Source organism: Lampetra planeri, chromosome 54 (genome assembly GCF_965212315.1).
Source record: "Lampetra planeri chromosome 54, kcLamPlan1.2.h2, whole genome shotgun sequence".
NCBI classification, from domain to species: domain Eukaryota; kingdom Metazoa; phylum Chordata; class Hyperoartia; order Petromyzontiformes; family Petromyzontidae; genus Lampetra; species Lampetra planeri.
This window is the reverse complement of record NC_136160.1, coordinates 3,313,165-3,330,758: the sequence shown is the minus strand read 5'-3', so window position 1 is coordinate 3,330,758 and position 17,594 is coordinate 3,313,165. Positions and strand designations below refer to the sequence as shown.

The window sequence follows — 17,594 nt, the reverse complement described above, 5'->3', positions numbered from 1 at the left end:
AACACACCTCCCATAGACTCAACACTGCACCTCTCCCATTATCACGGTTGGCTACATATGGTGCAAAAGAACATACATACGTACAAGATGATGGTGATAATAGTGGTGGTGCATTGATGATGTCGATGGAGACGATGAATGTGAAAAAAATGATGGTGGTGGTCGTTAAGTTGATGATGGCGGTGGTCGTGAAGTTGATGATGGCGGTGGTCATGAAGATGATGTTGATGAGAGTGATGGCGATATCGGCGATCATGCAGATAGATTCTGGCTATGGATGCCAGCAGCCACGGGTATTCATTAATTATATCCAGTAAATATTTTACCTGGGAAAAATAAAATCCCTTGAGATAGAACATCTCGCTTGCAAGGGTGTCCAGGCTTTTCATTCGACCGATACATTGCAAACACATCATGGCGTAACGTATACAAACGTACACGAGTCGGGCGGTTAGGTCCCGAATAGTGCGTTTTTTTTTAAACGCTCACCTGCCTTTAGGCGACTGGCACAACAAAACTGCACGTGCGTGTGCGTGTGTGCAGCCCTACAGGCAACATCGACTCTACAACAACCACATTGTACGCCAACACATTCTGAAACTTCCTTATTTTCTGCCATTACCGATCAGCCAGCTTTGGACTGGGCACCTCTGGAAGAAGGACAACATGAGCGTCAAAGCTAATTGTGGTTCTCTCTCAGCTGAAATTAAACGTCTTTGTCGATTGTGAGTCGTCAGTTTTCTAATTTCTGTAATTGACGATGCCAGCTTGTTCTGCGAGGTATGAATGTGCATGTCATTTATAGGTTGGCCAACGGTTTGCCATCCTGTAATAGAGGAAAACATGTTTGTACGTTGTTGAACGAGAATTTTTAAAAAGTCACTTGGGCGGACGAAATGCCTCGGTCATCGAATGCTCCTGCCAGCGGCGGAGTTACATAAAGCCAACAACGCACGCATTAGTGGAGATTCAAATTAATACTGATAGGAACCTCCTGGTTACACCAGCCCACAGGGGATTATTGTGTATGTCGTGCACGGAGGGGCTGGGTGGGGAGGGAGTGGCTGGGTGGGGCTGGGAGGGAGAGGTGGGGCTGGGTGGGGAGGGTGGGGCTGGGTGGGGAGGGGCTGGGTGGGGAGGGTGGGGAGGGGCTGGGTGGGGAGGGGCTGGGTGGGAGGGGTGGGGCTGGGTGGGGAGGGGCTGGTCACCCCGTGGTGCCCTTATAAAACTCAACGTTTAACCTACTCATGCCGGCTTGTGCCCGCCCTCACAGTCGGGCATATTTGCGGAATACCCCACGCCGCCGTTGACCCTGGCCATTGACCGAGCAACCCAACGTTCCTACCAGCTCCCTCCGCAGGAATGTGTTTATGTACTCAATAAAAAAAAATTCTGCACGACAGAGCCATGAGCTCGCGGCCTAACTTGCGAACTATTTCAGTCTGCGCCGTTTGCTGCGGGGCATTGATTTGTGCTGCACCGAAACTGCTCTCTGCGGTGCCGGGACGTTACGCAATTTTCTCGACTGTGGTGTGGCTGGCACACATCCTTCTGTATTCTACTGTGCTGCACACACACACACGGGGCTATGCATTGCACCGTGCACGTATCTTAGCCAACGCTGTGTATGGTAGGTAGCCTGCACCACGCTGTTCTGTCATTTTTCTTAGTAGTGTATCAAATCTAACTGAATCTTGTATACTGTACTGTACTGGCTGTGTTTCCTGCAGTCATGCGGCTCGTTGATTTTAATCGTCCTTTGTTATAGTAGCATGCCAGACTTCAGATCGCCAAATACCGTATTCTCCGAAATATAGGCTCTCTTTTCCCCTGTATTTTAAGGCAAAACTCTCGGTTGCATATTATACTCTGGTAGGTGTGTGCGTGTGTGCGCGAGACTAAAGATTTGTGTAAATTTCGATTTAAAGCTTTCGTGACTGCAGAGATTCATATTCTTGGTTCTTTCGGCAAAGTCACGTAGAAGGGAAATAATAAAATAAAAATAATAAAACAATAAGATAAAATTATCACGACGTTTCGGCCACAACGCGAGCAGCCGTCCTCAGGTGAAGAAACAGAGCTGTCGGAAAGACAGCGTCCTAATGAACACTGATAAGCTCCGTTTCGTCACCTGAGGACGGCTGCGTGCGTTGTGGCCGAAACGTCGTGAGAATTTTTATTATGTTTCATTTTTATTATTTTATTATTTCCCTTCTACGTGACTTTACCGAAAGAACCAAGAATATGAACAAGATTTGTATAACTGTATTCATACCGGGCACAAGTCTGGGTTACGTCTTACCCGGGGGCATCTTACAATCCCGAGAAATAAGGTAACAATTATTGTGCTGCGCTGTCCAAGACTAAAGTTCTCTGCTGTCGCGACCTCGGTGTGGAACTCTCTCCCCTTTGCACATCCGCAACATCAAATGCGCTCCATAGCCGTCAACCCACACCGCAGAGGTCGCAACCGGGTACCCGATACCCGTACCCTACCCGATACCCGGCTATCCGTACCCGGCCGGGTACGGGTACCCGTTTGCGACCCTGGTGTGGCCGGGTACGGGTAGTCCGTGAGTCACTGGTGAGTAACCGTTTGTCACTCATTTCCTATCGTCTTGTCTCTTCTCACAATTCAAGTTCCTAGAATCAACCCACCCGCGCCTGCAACATGGCTTCATCCCAGAGGTCGCAATCAAGTACCCGATACCCGTACCCTACCCATACCCGGCCGGGTACGGGTAGAATACGGGTACGAGTACCCGTTTGCGACCCTGGTGCGGCCGGGTACGGGTAAGGAATCAAAACCCGTTTGCGACCTCTGCCACACGGTTTACCCGTATTCCTGTACAGCAGGGGTGGGGAACCTTTTTTCTGCCAAGGGCCATTTGGATATTTATAACATTATTCGCGAGCCACACAAAATTATCAACTTAAAAATTAGCCTGTTATATTTGGTCAAACATTTAATTAACTCACCCCTAATGCGATGGCTGGAACTGCTTCTCTTTGGCGAGGCGTGTGATGTTAGCTGGTATTGATGATGTTGCTGCTACTCGCAACTGCTTTTCCAGGTTTGCTCCAAGATTTATTGAATTTCGAGTCCCGCCTGCGGTTGCCTTGGCAGGGCCACATCAAATGATTTCGCGGGCCTTATACGGCCCGCGGGCCGGACGTTCCCCATCCCTGCTGTAACAGGGAAATGTTCAGGTCCATACGGCGTACAACCGTTTCAATACGGGCAAAAAATGTTTTGTCTATTTGTTTGTGTTTCTCCCTTGTGATGGGACTTTGTAGGATGAACGTTGAGATGTATAAGGGCACGGGGTGAGCAATAAGGTCTGAATTGGTCTGTAATGAGGTAGACACCGATAAGGGGTTGACAGGTATGGCACTCAAGAAACATCTAAAAGGCCGCTATCTGTGTTGGGACAGGGCTTTCGGGCAGCCCGGAGCTTTGCTCCATGCCTCAAAGTTGTTGACTTGTCTGCAATATCTGGCGCGTTATAAATGTCACCATTATTATTATTGAAGAAGACACCGAGTCCCTGGCCCATGTGTGCATTCTCGCCTCGTAGAATGAACGCTGGAGAAAAAAATAGACTTAAAAAGCACGCTCCGCTCCAAAGACAAACAGAGTTTGCGCATTCTTAGAGCGTTGAACGTTTATCGTAAACCTTTGTACACAAACTGCCTTATTCACAGCTGCGACCCCCCCCACCCCATGTGATTGAGGATAATAACTCCCATTGTTTGCAACCACCAGATATAATGGCTCGTGATGATTACGCGACTCGTATCGTGAGTCACGTGGTGCCGTTGTGAACGTGTTGAAGGGCGACGAGGCGTGGTGAGATCATGTGGCTCGCAATCGGACGTTCAGTTACATTCGCATACCTGTCAATCCCTTATCGGTAGTGCCCTACCTTATTACAGATCAATTCAGACCATATTGGTCACACCGTGCCCCTTATAGATCTCAACGTTCATCCTACACACGACACTTTTGCCCGTCCAAGAACGGGAATAAATTGCAGTAAATCCGAAATATTCAAAACTTGTTCAGCTCATGATTATTGAGGGGGGGGAGGGGGGGATTGCCCCATGTGGAGTGACGTCACTCACTAATGGTTATTGGGGAGGGGTGCGGCATGTAGTGACGTCACCCCCTCATGGTTATTGGGGAGGGGTGTGGCATGTGGAGTGACGTCACAGAGTACATGGTGGGCCATATGTCTTGAGACCCCCCATTTAATTATCTAAAACATAATATATATTTATTATAAGTAAATTTCTTTTTTTAAACATGAATATGCAAAGCAAAACAAGGTTCGGGCTCAATTAATTCGTCAATTAATTGGGGGGGGGGGTCACAAGACATTTTGGACCACTCCTGTACAGCGAAGAGGACTATGCAAATACAGAGATCCCCCGTATAGCCTTAACAGACTTTGGGGCAAGTGCTGTTAGCGAGCACCTATGAAGGCCAGAACGGCACGCGAGGGGGTGGGTGGCCAGCACCATGCCCGACCGCCTTTGTCTCCCTAGTGGCGATGTTACACACCGCACCAGGTACTCGTTTGAGGCCGAGTCGACCTAGTGGAGGCCCAGGACCGGTTCAGATAATCGTCACTGGATGTTGGCCATGAGCGGGAATCAAACCCGGGTGGCCAGATTCTTCGCGCAGGGCGCTAACTGCTGCACCACCGCTCCCACAAATAACAGCAGCAACAACAACCACCGCCATTCGCCACTAAGTGGCGGTGACGTCACCACGGCGCTCGTGCCAGGCTACGTGCACATTGAACCAACGTGAAGTGTCAAACGCCCGCTGGCAGGAGGAGATCACGGGGCAGACCCTGCAGGTGCCACGGGTCGACTGACTGAGATGACTGCTGGCCAATGCACCACCTGTGCCCCCTACTACTGTGCCACAAATACAGGCACCACCACCACCAACATCTCCACTGCCACAAATTGACAAACGTGAGTCACATCTTCGTCGTAGTGTCTCGTAGCAGGTCGGGAAATTCACCAAGATGGAAACAGAAACAACTTCAAAGCATTCTAAACTATTCAACTAGTTTTTTTATTTTACCAGGTAAAAGCTGTGTAGCTCTTTTTCAGACAGCGACCTGTTTACAAATGATTGCTCAACCAAGGAGGCTTATCATGGCGTGGAAATTGATAGCAGCCAAATGTGGAGGGGAAAAACCCCGAGGAACCGGAGAAAAATCCACGCGACCAGGGCCAGAGAGACACGAAAACTCCAAACATCTAGCAGGCGTAAGCATTTACACTATGAGACCTCCTTTACCAGTGGCAAAATATAGTAATAGGTTTTTAACCCAATCAACTTCAAGGACAGTGCATATCATTATGAGAGTTGTTTCTTTTTGTTTGCATTTTGACTGCTTGTGTTGTGGTTATTGCAAACATGATGCCTTGTGATAATTGTTTTTTTTACCCTTTAATCTGGCAACAAAACTGACACCTTTTTTACGAGGAGTCATGTTTGCATAGACCACAATACCTGCAGTCATAATGCAAACAAAAAACATAACTCTGATAATGTATGAGTTATGTTTTTGTTTGCATTATGACTGCAAAAAACTGCCTTGTGTCAGTTTTTTGTACCAGTTGAAAGGGTAAAAACCTATCACTATCCAGCAGGCGGGTCACAGGGACGGGATCGAACCCCACCACCCTCCTCCTCGAGACAGCCACTCAACGAGTCGAACCGAGACGTAGACACATTCTTGTAGACACCCTCCCCAATCGACACAAGGCTCCACAGGGACACGAATTCGCTCGTAACCGGCAGTACCCTCCAAGCCCTCCTCCTCCTCCTGTCCACACGTCATCAGTCGAGACACGGCAGCATCCATTGAGCCGGTGCTGACTGAGTAAAATAAGAGGGGCCACTGGGACGGCCGTCATTAATTCTAGATTTGAAGCTTTCGTGACTGCAAGGATTCATACTGTTTTTTTCGGTAAAATCACGTAGGTAAAAAATAATAAATAATAAAATAATAATGAAAAAAATAATATTAAATCAATAAATAAAAATCTAAGAGTATGGGACGGCCGTCGTTTAGACGCCCCCCTCCCCCCCGTGAGGTAAGACCCCTTCCGTGAGACAGACCCCTAGTAAGACAACATCCCTAGTAAGACAGCTCCTAGTAATATTAAACCCCAAGTAAGACAACATCCCTCGTGACACAGAGTGGCCAGCACCTCGTGGCACAGACCCCTAGTAAGACAACATCCCTAGTTAGACAGCTCCTAGTAAGACAATATCACCCGTGAGACAGACCCTAGTGAGATTAAACCCCCTGTGAGACAGACCCCTAGCTAGACAACATCCCTAGTAAGACAATATCCCTTGTGACACAGAGTGGCCAGCACCTCGTGACACAGACCCCTAGTAAGACAACATCCCTAGTTAGACAGCTCCTAGTAAGACAATATCACCCGTGAGACAAACCCTAGTGAGATTAAAACCCCCGTGAGACAGACCCCTAGTAAGACAGCTCCTAGTAATATTAAACCCCTAGTAAGATAAGACCCCCGGTGAGACAGATCTCATTCAGACAACCCCGGGGAGAGACATCAGCAGCAGCTTCGTGAGACAACTCCACACACCGCACCCCTCCCGACCCCATCAGCAGTGGCATCAACATCATCAGCATCATCATCGGCAGCAGCAGTAGCGGCATCGGCAGCAGAAGCGGCATCAGCAGCGGCATCAGCATCATCAGCAGCAGCGGCATCAGCATCATCAGCAGCAGCGGCATCAGCATCAGCGGCATCAGCGGCATCAGCATCATCAGCAGCAGCGGCATCATCATCAGCGGCAGCGGCATCAGCAGCTACCACCACCACTCACTTTTCGATCTCCAGCGCCGCCACTTTGCGCTTCTCGTAGAGTTTGTCGTTGAGTGCGCGGACGATGGCCGGCGTGAGTGGAGCCAGCTCCTTGTCAGAGTTCATGGCGGCGACGATGGAGGAGAAGCTTCGACTCCAACCCAACTCCCCCCAACTCGCTCGGTGTGTGGAGGAGGAGGAGAGGAAACTCTCCCGGGTCGCTGTTACAGCAGGAGGTGGCGCGGTGGGGTTCGGGGTTGTTGCCGGCTGTGAACCTCCACCCCCCCTACCTACCTCGACTCTCTCCTCGTTCTCTCCTTGACTCTCTACCCCCCCCCCTACCTCGACTCTCTCCCAGACTTTCCTCTCGACTCTCTCTCTCCTTGACTCTTTTCTCGACTCTCTCCTTGACTCTCTTCTGGACTCTCTCGACCGCCCCCTCGACTCTCTACCCGTTCTCTCCTTGACTCTCTCTCTCCTTGACTCTCTCCCCTCGACTCTCTCTTCTCGACTCTGCCCCGCCTGGACTCTCACTCCCAGTGTCCTCCCTCTCTCTGTCTCTGTGTGTACGAGACTCTCTCTGTCTCTGTGTGAGGGAGAGGAAGGGGGCTCTCTCTCTCTCGTTATTCAAGGAGTCGTTGTTGCCCGCTGTAACGCTGCCCTCGACTCTCTCCCTGCCGCTCTCTCTCCTCGACTCTCTCCCAGACTCTCTACCCCCTACCTCGACTCTCTACCCAGCTCTCTCCCTGCGGCTCTCTCCTCTCGAACTCTCTCCTTGACTCTTTCCCCTCGACTCTCCCCCAGACTCTCTACCCCCTACCTCGACTCTCTCTCCCTGCCGCTCTCTCTCCTCGACTCTCTCCCCGCTCCCTCCTTGACTCTCCCCTGTCGCTCTCTCCTCGACTCTCTCCTTGACTCTGCCCGCTCTCTTCGCTCTCTCCCCTGTCGCTCTCTGCTTGACTCTCCCCGCTCTCTCCCCTTGACTCTCTCCTCGACTCTCCCCGCTCTCTCTCCGCTCTCTCTTCGCTCTCTCCCCACTCTCTCCTTGACTCTTCTCGACTCTCGACTCCCTCCTTGCCGCGCTCTCTCCCCGCCGGCCTCACTGAGCCGCCATGCCGAGCCCGCTCTGGAGCCCGCGGAGTCACGTGATCGCCGCCGCCACCACGCGGTCACGTGACGAGCGCGGCGAGAAAGCGATTCGCACGGAAATCGAAACGCAGCGATCCGATCCCTAGGAGCTGGGGGGGGGCTTATGAAATTGATCAATCGATTGTCTATCGATTATTTATCTGAGAAGCGATTCAGTACGAATCTAAACTCGTCCACTACGCGCGAACCGATTCGATCTACGGAGCTTGGGGTGGGGCTTATGAAATGGATCGATTGTTAATCGATTCGTACCCGGAGGCGGAATCTGACGAATCTAAACTCGTCCACTACGCGCGATCCGATCCACGGACCGGTGCTGGTTAATCGATATATCGATTAGCAATCGATTCATTTTCATTCATCTTCACGAATCTAAACTCGATCGATTCGCGATCACTGAGCCCGATATCATCCGACGGTACTCATCGATTATCAATCGATGCTATTGATCGATTATATTTATCAATCGATGCGTCAATACGCCTCGATTACAAACGCAACATTTGAAACATGAACAATTTGAGTGGAATGGAGGAGGCCTCGTCTGTAGGACAGCCAACTGCTGTCGAACGAGGCGTAACGAGGCCTCGATTAATCGATTAGTCATTGATAGATTCGTCATTGATTGATTAATGACTAATCTACGAGGCCTTGATTAATCAATGGCTAATCAATGACTTCAACATTAAGGGTGCTTGATTAATCAATGACTTGAACATTAAGGGGCCTTAATTAATCAATGACTATCTACTTGGTTCTTTCGGTAAAGTCACGTAGAAGAGAAATAATAAAATAATAAAAATAAACCAATGAATGAAACAGACGCTGTCTCCCCGACAGACCTGGTCTTCACCTGAGGACGGCTGCTTGCGTTGTGGCCGAAACGTCGTGAGAATTATTTTATTATGTTTTATTTATTTTATTTTATTATTTCCCTTCTACGTGACTTTACCGAAAGAACCAAGAAGATGAATCCCTGCAGTCACGAAAGCTTTAAATCGGGCCTTAATTAATCAATGACCAATCTATGACTTAAACATTAAGGGGCCTTGATTAATGAATTACTAATCCGCGACTTTAACATTAATGGGCCTTGCTAAATCTGGACCGTGAATCGCGACAACTCGGGGAATCCCCTTGGTGGGTTAGAAGTGCAGTACAACCCGGGTCTATGCGTTAATTGTGTGTTGACCGACCCTCTGTGTTGCATTGCATTATATTTAGAAATTTTGCTAGATTTATTTGATTTAGTGTACTGTACTTTCTGTCTCCACTCGTTTTTGTCGTTCGTATGTTCTGCTCTCTCTGTGTGTCTCGGCTGTTGTCCATCTCCCTCTCTGCAGCGTGCCACTCATTGACATGCTCATTTCTCTAACCCCTCCCTCCCTCTCTCTCCGCCCCCGCCCCCTCTCTCTATTTAAGGCCTCGACACAGAGACGTGGTTTCTCTGTGTGCCTATGTACGTCTCTCTCTCTATGTATCTCTGTGATATCTGTCTCTACGTATATATCTGTCCATATGTCTCTGGTTCTGTGTTTTATCTCTATCTCAAATTTAGCATTCTCAGGAAGAACGTAATCAACCAGGTAGGGTGTTGACTGTTATGTTATCCGACTCTCTGTGTTGTATTACATTACATTTCTAAGTATACTAGATTTGTGTTTCGATTTCATTTATACCTGATGATGATTGCTTGTGTTGCAATCGAAACGTCGTATGGTAGTATTTAATTTATTATTTTCTCTTTATACGTCACTTTACCGAAAGAACTCGGGTATCTTGCTGCTGCTGCCCCTGCCCGCATTGATTCCGAATCTGTATTTATCTGGGAGAAACCCGATGAGCTATAAAGCTCTTTTTCACAGATGTCCAGGAGGGGGCGGGTCAGTAAGTTCCAACAAATAATATTAAAAAAACGATAGGAGTGCAAAGTAAAAAAAAATGTAACCACATCGCTGTAAAGGGGCCGTCCATAAATGACGTCACGCGATTTTGGACGATTTTTGACCGCCCCCCCCCCCTTCGTCACACGGCGTCACAAAAAGTCAGACCCCCCCCCCCCCTCAAATATGACGTCACAAAGCTCTGCCCCCCCCCCCCCCCCCCAAATAAAACATGCTTCAAATCGCTTTAAGCTATTGTCATTGTAGTGCGCATTTAATGTGGCGCTGCACTCTGATGTTGTAGGAGAAAACGTTTATTAAAAAGTCTATTTAATTAAGTAGAACGTGTTGTCTATATTTATTTAAAGTTGCGCATTTTGAGGTGACGTCACATTTCTCAACCCCCCCCCTCGTCACACATCGTCACACATCGTCACAAATGTCTGACCCCCCCCACCCCTAGGTGCGTGACGTCATTTATGGACGGCCCCAAAGCTTTCGTGACTGCAGGAATTCATATATCTTGTGTTGCGATCGAAACGTCGTATCGTTTTTTTAAAATATATTTTTATTTTCTTTGAACTTATCTACGTAACTTTACCGGAAGACCCAAATAATAAATTATATATTTTTTAAAATCAACTTTCCTCTTTTTTTGTATTCTTAAACTCAAGTGTTTATGATGCGATTTCGCTGCTGGAGAATATTGTAAGCAGCGCAATAGAGTCTTCGTAACTTTTGTAGTGCTTTGAAGCAAAGAATATATTTACGTGACAACTCTTACTAGTTGGCTGTGTCGGGTGGTGGCGGGTTTAACGACACATTCATATATATTTACGCGATCTAACCCAACAAATATATGAGATTGTCGCAAAAGCCAACGTGTTAAACTGACGATTTAAAGGTATTAATACTTTTTGGTTCTTTCGGTAAAGTCACGTAGGTAGAAACTAAATCACGACGTTTCGGGCGCAACACAAGCGTCCGTCTTCATGGATTCCTGCAGTCACGAAAGCTTCAAAACAATATTTAAAGGTATTGTTTGTTCCTTTCCACCCGGCGTTATGGATCTAACATTACTTAATCAAATTTGTAGTGGTTCTGCCTTGTCCCCTCTCCTCCCGTCGTTTCAAGGTGGGGGGGGGGGGAGATTGGCTAATTAGACAACAACAATAAAAATAACAAAGTTCAGAGATGGTGAGCAAACTCTGCAGTTGTGTTCCGTCCTCGCGAGGGCGACTCGACAAAGGCTGAACACCCAGGTGGGTGCGCGGGTTTGTGTAACGTCAAACACTTTATTTTAAAGGCCCTCTTCAGAACGCGCAAACATTTGCTGCATCAACAATAGCGATCAAAGGATACCCACAGCGTGGCAACACCGCAGAAAAATTCCTCTGTTCAAAATCCGCCCAAATCTAAACCGGGGGACGTGCCTCGGACCTCTCTCTCCCTTGAACACGGAGGCTCCAATCTGATCACGATCGCCTGATCTTAATCAAAATAATAAAACAACGCAGCTGGATACCCGTGGCTCTGCAACACATTCCTGCGGAGGGAGCTTGTAGGAACGTTGGGTTGCTCGGTCAATGGCCAGGGTCAACGGCCGCGTGGTGTATTCCGCAAATATGCCCGACTGTGAGGGCGGACACAAGCCGGCGTGAGTCGGTTAAACGTTGAGTTTTATAAGGGCACCACGGGGTGACCAGCCCCTCCCCACCCAGCTTCACCCCTCCCATTCTCCCCACCCAGCCCCTCCCCACCCTCCCCACCCAGCCCCTCCCTGCACGACGGACGGATGGACACAAGAATCCCCTGTGGGCTGGTGTAACCAGGAGGTTCCTACCAGTAAAAGTGTGTCTTAGGTTCCCATATGCTACACAGTGCACAACTACACGCGGTTGTGATTAACCGCAGGCGAGCTCACAGCAGCTACATTCACCCCTCCAGAATCACGCGATGTCTGTGTCACTCCCATTACAAAAAAACATTCAGGAAAGTGGTTTATCAGTTATGAAGGAAACCGTCAGACTTTTCCACTACAACACCGCAACGAGACGACCCGGCATCTGGACCCAAGTAGACCTAATTTGTTATGCCACTTCCTTTTATGGCTTGGTACAGCGGTTTACACATTGCGCTGAGCACCCAGTAACCTCAGTTGGATTTTCCCGGCCACGGCCAAAATCCTCACAGCGGCGTTTGGCTGGCCATCTAACAAAGGTGGTCACCGCATCGCATGCTTTAAGATGCACTTCTGCGACCATCTGGAACGCTCTTCCTTCCGATATTCGGATGTCACTGGAGCTATGCACTTTTAAATCAAAATTTTAAAACGAATTACTTTAGAACTGCTTTTTGTGTTCAGTTTGTTGTCCTTTCCCCGCACCTCCGATTAGCACGGTTGGCTACGTACGGCGTGAAAGAAGTTCAACATACTTTGAGGTCGAGCATCTATTTACATCGATGCTTCATTGCAGGCCTGACTTGGCAGCGTGCTAACCACTGTGCTACCACTCCCTCTGCTGGAACATTATGGTTCTACAGTAAATTATACTGGTAGCAACCACCTGGTTCCACCAGCCCACAGGGGATTATTGCGTCCGTCCGTCCGTCCGTCGTGCATCCAAAAATGGGAGGGGTGGGGCTGGTGGGAGTTGGGAGGGGTGGGGCTGGGTGGGGAGGGGCTGGTCACCCCGTGGTGCCCTTATAAAACTCAACGTTTAACTTACTCACGCCGGCTTGTGCCCGCTCTCACAGTCGGCCATATTTGCGGAATACACCACGCCGCCGTTGACCCTGGCCATTGACCGAGCAACCCAACGTTCCTACCAGCTCCCTCCGCAGGAATGTGTTCAACCCTGCCGACGAGACTCGCCTGCCAGAAAACTTTGTTCCAAAGAAAGCTCGCAGGCGGCCGACGAGCTACAGCGTTCGTTTATTTTTAAGCGGTGAAACAGAAGACGGGTTAAATTTCGATTTAAAGCTTTCGTGACTGCAGGGATTCATCTTCTTGGTTCTTTCGGTAAAGTCACGTAGAAGGGAAATAATAAAATAATAAAAATAAACCATAATAAAATAATATATAATGTTTTATTTTTATTACTTTATTATTTCCCTTCTACGTAACTTTGCCGAAAGAACCAAGAAGAAGAAGACGCGTTCTCTCGATTGCTGTACTGAATCGCCCGTGAGAATGCATTTTGGCATCACACCCTTCATGAGTGACACAATCGTTGGTGCTGACTCAGGCACTCTCATGCAGAACTAGCCCCGGTAACCACCCGGCCACTTTAACAATGCAACTCTTCAAACGTGTGTAGGGGGGACTTGGGGAACGCTTCCCAGAAGGAAATTGGGAATTCACCTCTCATCCCGCATCCCGGGATTCACGCACACAGAGGGACGGCCTTAGGCGGAGTTTGACTTCTATATTTGGAGGGGGAGGTGGGTTGGGGAGGCATGGGGTTTGCTTTGTCGCTTCACTGGAACAAACTTCCCCTTCACATTAAACAGTCACCTTCGTCAACTAGTTTCCGCTCCGCACTCAGAACTCACTTATTGTTCACTAGCTCACCCCCCCCCTCCCCCATGAATCTCACCATCATAACCACCACCGTAAATTTTCCCCTCTTCATATTCGCATTGTGTGGCTTTCACTCATTAAACCCGTTCATTATCATTCGCCGTCATCAATTTCGCTTTCACCGAATTCACACATCGTCACAGATTCGCCCCCTATTGCTTCCTCTCATCTATTCCATTCATCTCGTCACCCACTATTACATCCATTCGTTGTACCGTCGTTAATTCTGTGTGGTTCGCCTTGAATAAGGCGCGCGGGTGCATATAATTAGCACGAAATTAATTTGGTCCTTCATTGTAAACTACTGAAAGTAAATTAATAAAGGTGCCCAATTTGCTAACCTGAAACTCCTCATCAATGCCGAAGCTTATTACGAACCAACGCAGACACTATTGGTCACCCCGTGCCCTTTTAAATCTCAATGTACATCCTCCAACGTTCCATCACAGGTGAGAAACACAAACAAATAGACAACAACAACAACAACAACAAGAAATGTGGCCCGTATTGAAACGGCTGTACGCCGTACGGACCTGAAAACTCAATGTCCCAGCACAAGAATACGGGGTGAGCCGTACGGGTTGGCAGCTGTGAGTTTGGGAGGGCCTTGCCCCCCCACACACATCCACCGTGCCCCCACCGCAAACTCCACCCATTGGGGGACACTCAGTGCTAAACTGCCTGAACCGCCGGGTCTCTCCTTCACAAGGGGTTTGGGGCCGTCCGTAAATGACGTCACGCACCTGGGGAGGGGGGGGGTCAGACATTTGTGACGATGTGTGACGAGGGGGGGGGGTTGAGAAATGTGACGTCACATCAAAATGCGCAACTTTTAATAAATATAGACAACACGTTCTGCTTAATGAAATAGACTTTTTTTATAAATGTTTTCTCCTACAACATCAGAGTGCAGCGCCACATTGAATACGCACTACAATGACTATAGTTTAAAGCGATTTGAAGCATGTTTTATTTGGGGGGGGGGGGGTGGCAGAGCTTTGTGACGTCATATTTGAGGGGGGGTCTGACTTTTTGTGACGCCGTGTGACGATGGAGGGGGGGGGTCAAAAATCGTCCAAAATCGCGTGACGTCATTTATGGACGGCCCCTTTGCTCGGTACACACGCGCCGGCCGACTACACCGTCAGTGGGGCGTGTGAATAACTCACAGAGACGCAAGTGGGGGGGGTGCGCATAACGCACAGATGACATTAATGCCAATCGCATTACGACCGGCTGATTGTGGGTGAGATAATCGGGAACCGCCTAACACGCACGGTGATTGCCAGGTGACTCTTACGCGGAGTTGGGGAAAGGGGGGGCGATGGTGATTCGTGGACATTTTCCAGGCGACTCTTTACGAAGAGTAGGGAAAAGGGGGGGGGTCGTGGACATTTTGCCAAGCGACTCTTTACGCGGAGTTGGGGAAAGGGCTGTTCGAAAAACACCCAAAAAGCACAACCACGCACCGGCCTAGAACTTCCCTCTACAAGCGCGCTTCGGGTTGAACAAAGCGGTCTGACCGGCGTGCACTGCTTCCTGCTCAAGACTCAGCAGCTGATTTCGAACAACGTTTTAAAATATTCACTTTGACAGCACTCCAGAAACACCAAAGTGGGGCATTTTATTGACACGCCTGCCACTGCTTGGCCCTGTAAAACCCACGCTGGGTTTCCAGGACTCGGGTTTGCACATGAATTGCTCTGTATGTTGAACTTCTTTCGCACCGTACGTAGCCACGTAGCCCACCACGCTCATCGGAGGTGCGGGCGGGGGGGGGGAATGACAACAAACTCAACACACAAAGAGATTCTAAAGAAATTAGTTTTCATTCTACATGATACAACGCGCGTAGCTCCAGTGGCTTCCTAATGGGGGCTCTGGGACCCTAGGCAACCCCTCCCCTCTTATGTCACTACGCTAATATCGGAAGGAAGGGGCATTCCAGACGGGCCGTAGAAGCGCGTCTGAAAGCGCCGTCTTTGTTCGATGGGTAGCTAAAAGCGTTCCACGAATCGCCGAGTTTTGAAGCGAGCAGCGACACGAGTCAAAACGTGGCTTTCTGCTGATGCACTACGCGCGTGCAGCGATACCCATTTGAATGGGCAACAGAGCTTTCGTCATACTGCATAATAGTGTAGTTGCACTACGACATCATTATACGCGAAGCTTTGTACCTGGGGGACGGCGGGGGAGGGGGGGAAGTTGCATGTATGTTTAACTTATTTCGCAGCCTACGTAGCCAACCGTGCTAATCGGAGGAAGGTGCGGGCATATGTGGACAAAATTTTTTGATTTAAAGCTTTCGTGACTGCAGGGATTCATATTCTTGGTTCTTTCGGTAAAGTCACGTAGAAGGGAAATAATGAAATATCAAATATATAAAACAATACATTTCTCACGACGTTTCGACTGCTGTGGATTTCACACTTGATGACGATTGCTTGTGTTGCAGTCGAAACGTCGTGAGCATTTTATTGTTTTATATTTTTTTATTATTGTATTATTTCCCTTCTACGTGAATTTACCGAAAGAGCCAAGAATATATATGCGGACTATTTTACGCGGTGGCACATATCGACGATGATCTTGCGACCCTCCGAGGCACTGAGTCTTCTGTGGCGCTCTGCACGAATATCGAGTGCCTGGTTATCGCTGTCACCATCCTCCTCCGTTCTTTGCCCACCTCTTCAATTACACGAACGCGCGCCCCCCACCCTCCGCTCCCACACACCCCTCTTTTTTCAGCTCCTTCAACATCCCGATCCATGGCCCTCGCTGTTATTGCATTCATTTCCAAGGTCAGCCGAGTAAATGTTTAGCTCCCGTTGGAATGCATCACGCCCGGCGCGCTCTTACTCATTTACAGATTGCTGTGTGCGCACGGCAGATAGTAGCGAAACAAAAATCTAGGAAAATCTTTTATTTTCTCTCAGCCCATTTTACTCGACATCAAACAATGTCACATCTTCCCCGGCCTCATCCTCGCCATTGATCCTTCTTTCATCGATCCGACCTTCGGACCTTATCGCACCTTCATCGCCAAGCTGTGACCTTTCACCGCACGCAGGCGTATCTCATCTTCGCTCCGGGACACGTTCGGATGTCGTCACCGGCGTTAGCCGCGGCCGGGAATTCAACTTCGATCGCCTGGTTCAAAGCGCAGAGGGTTATAAGCGTTGTAATCACAGCTCCACCCCAAAACGGATTTCCCTGAAAGGTCACGTGAGGTCACCGGGTGGCTCAGGAGGTCAGAACCTGGGTTCTCATCTAGGTTTCAGCCACGGGTGAACAAACCAGCCTCTCCAGTGTAGCGTGTTGGTGGTCTCAGCCCGGTTGCATGTGCACCACGTGATGAAATACTATCTGCCTCGCCTGGTATGGAGGAGGTCGTGGGTTCTATCCTGACCCCGAAGCATGTATATTTGGAGTCTGCGTGTCTCTCTGCCCGTGATCGCGTGGATTTTATTCGGGTCCTCCGGGTTTTCTCTCCACATTTAGATTCAACGTGCGCTTCGAGTATTTGTCTGCTCTAAATTTCTACGTGATAAGCCACTTCGTTGACCTATCATTTGTGGCCAAGTCGCTCCTGAAAAAAATCTGTACATTAATGCCTTACCTTGTAAAATTAAAATAATTTAGTTTACATGATGTTCATCACCGTGGTCTGCCCAAGGTGAAGCCGAATCGCTCACTCCACGATCTCAAATTATAACCACAAGCAGGGCCATCGATAGGGGCCCCCCAAAGCGCGGGTCCCGGGGCAGTCTCCCCGATTCGCCACACACCCTAAGGAACGGCTCCGGTCACGAGTCACAAATATATTCGTTTTCTTTGCTTGTCTGTTAGTTAATAGATATTAATAGTGTGACCATTCACATGCCAATTTTACATACTGGTCATCAGACAGCATTTAAAAAATGAAATTCTCATCAGGCTCCATGTTGTTCAGTGCAGTCCCCAACTCGTATTGACTCCATCACTCTGTGGAGTACATAGTACAGATATAAAATTGGCTTGACAATGAAGAAGGGACATTCCCGAAACATCGCATGTTACTATATCTGTATTTATTTTAAGGCCGCATTGTTGAGTATGTAGAATACGAATCG

General features: G+C 48.7%; 2 protein-coding genes across 2 annotated transcripts in view; one reads left to right on the top strand and one right to left on the bottom strand.

The window, feature by feature from the left end:
- The window catches only part of VAC14 (VAC14 component of PIKFYVE complex), a 48,729-nt gene extending 40,622 nt beyond the window's left edge, over nucleotides 1-8,107 (bottom strand). Inside the window, exon 1 of the mRNA XM_078617722.1 lies at nucleotides 6,890-8,107. Coding sequence (XP_078473848.1) covers nucleotides 6,890-6,993 — 104 coding nt within the window. The 5' untranslated portion in view covers nucleotides 6,994-8,107. The remainder of the gene's footprint in view (nucleotides 1-6,889) is intronic.
- Nucleotides 1-17,594, top strand: part of LOC144735177 (carbonic anhydrase 2-like) — a 527,023-nt gene that overhangs the window by 341,612 nt on the left and 167,817 nt on the right. The gene's annotated exons all lie outside the window — the stretch shown is intronic.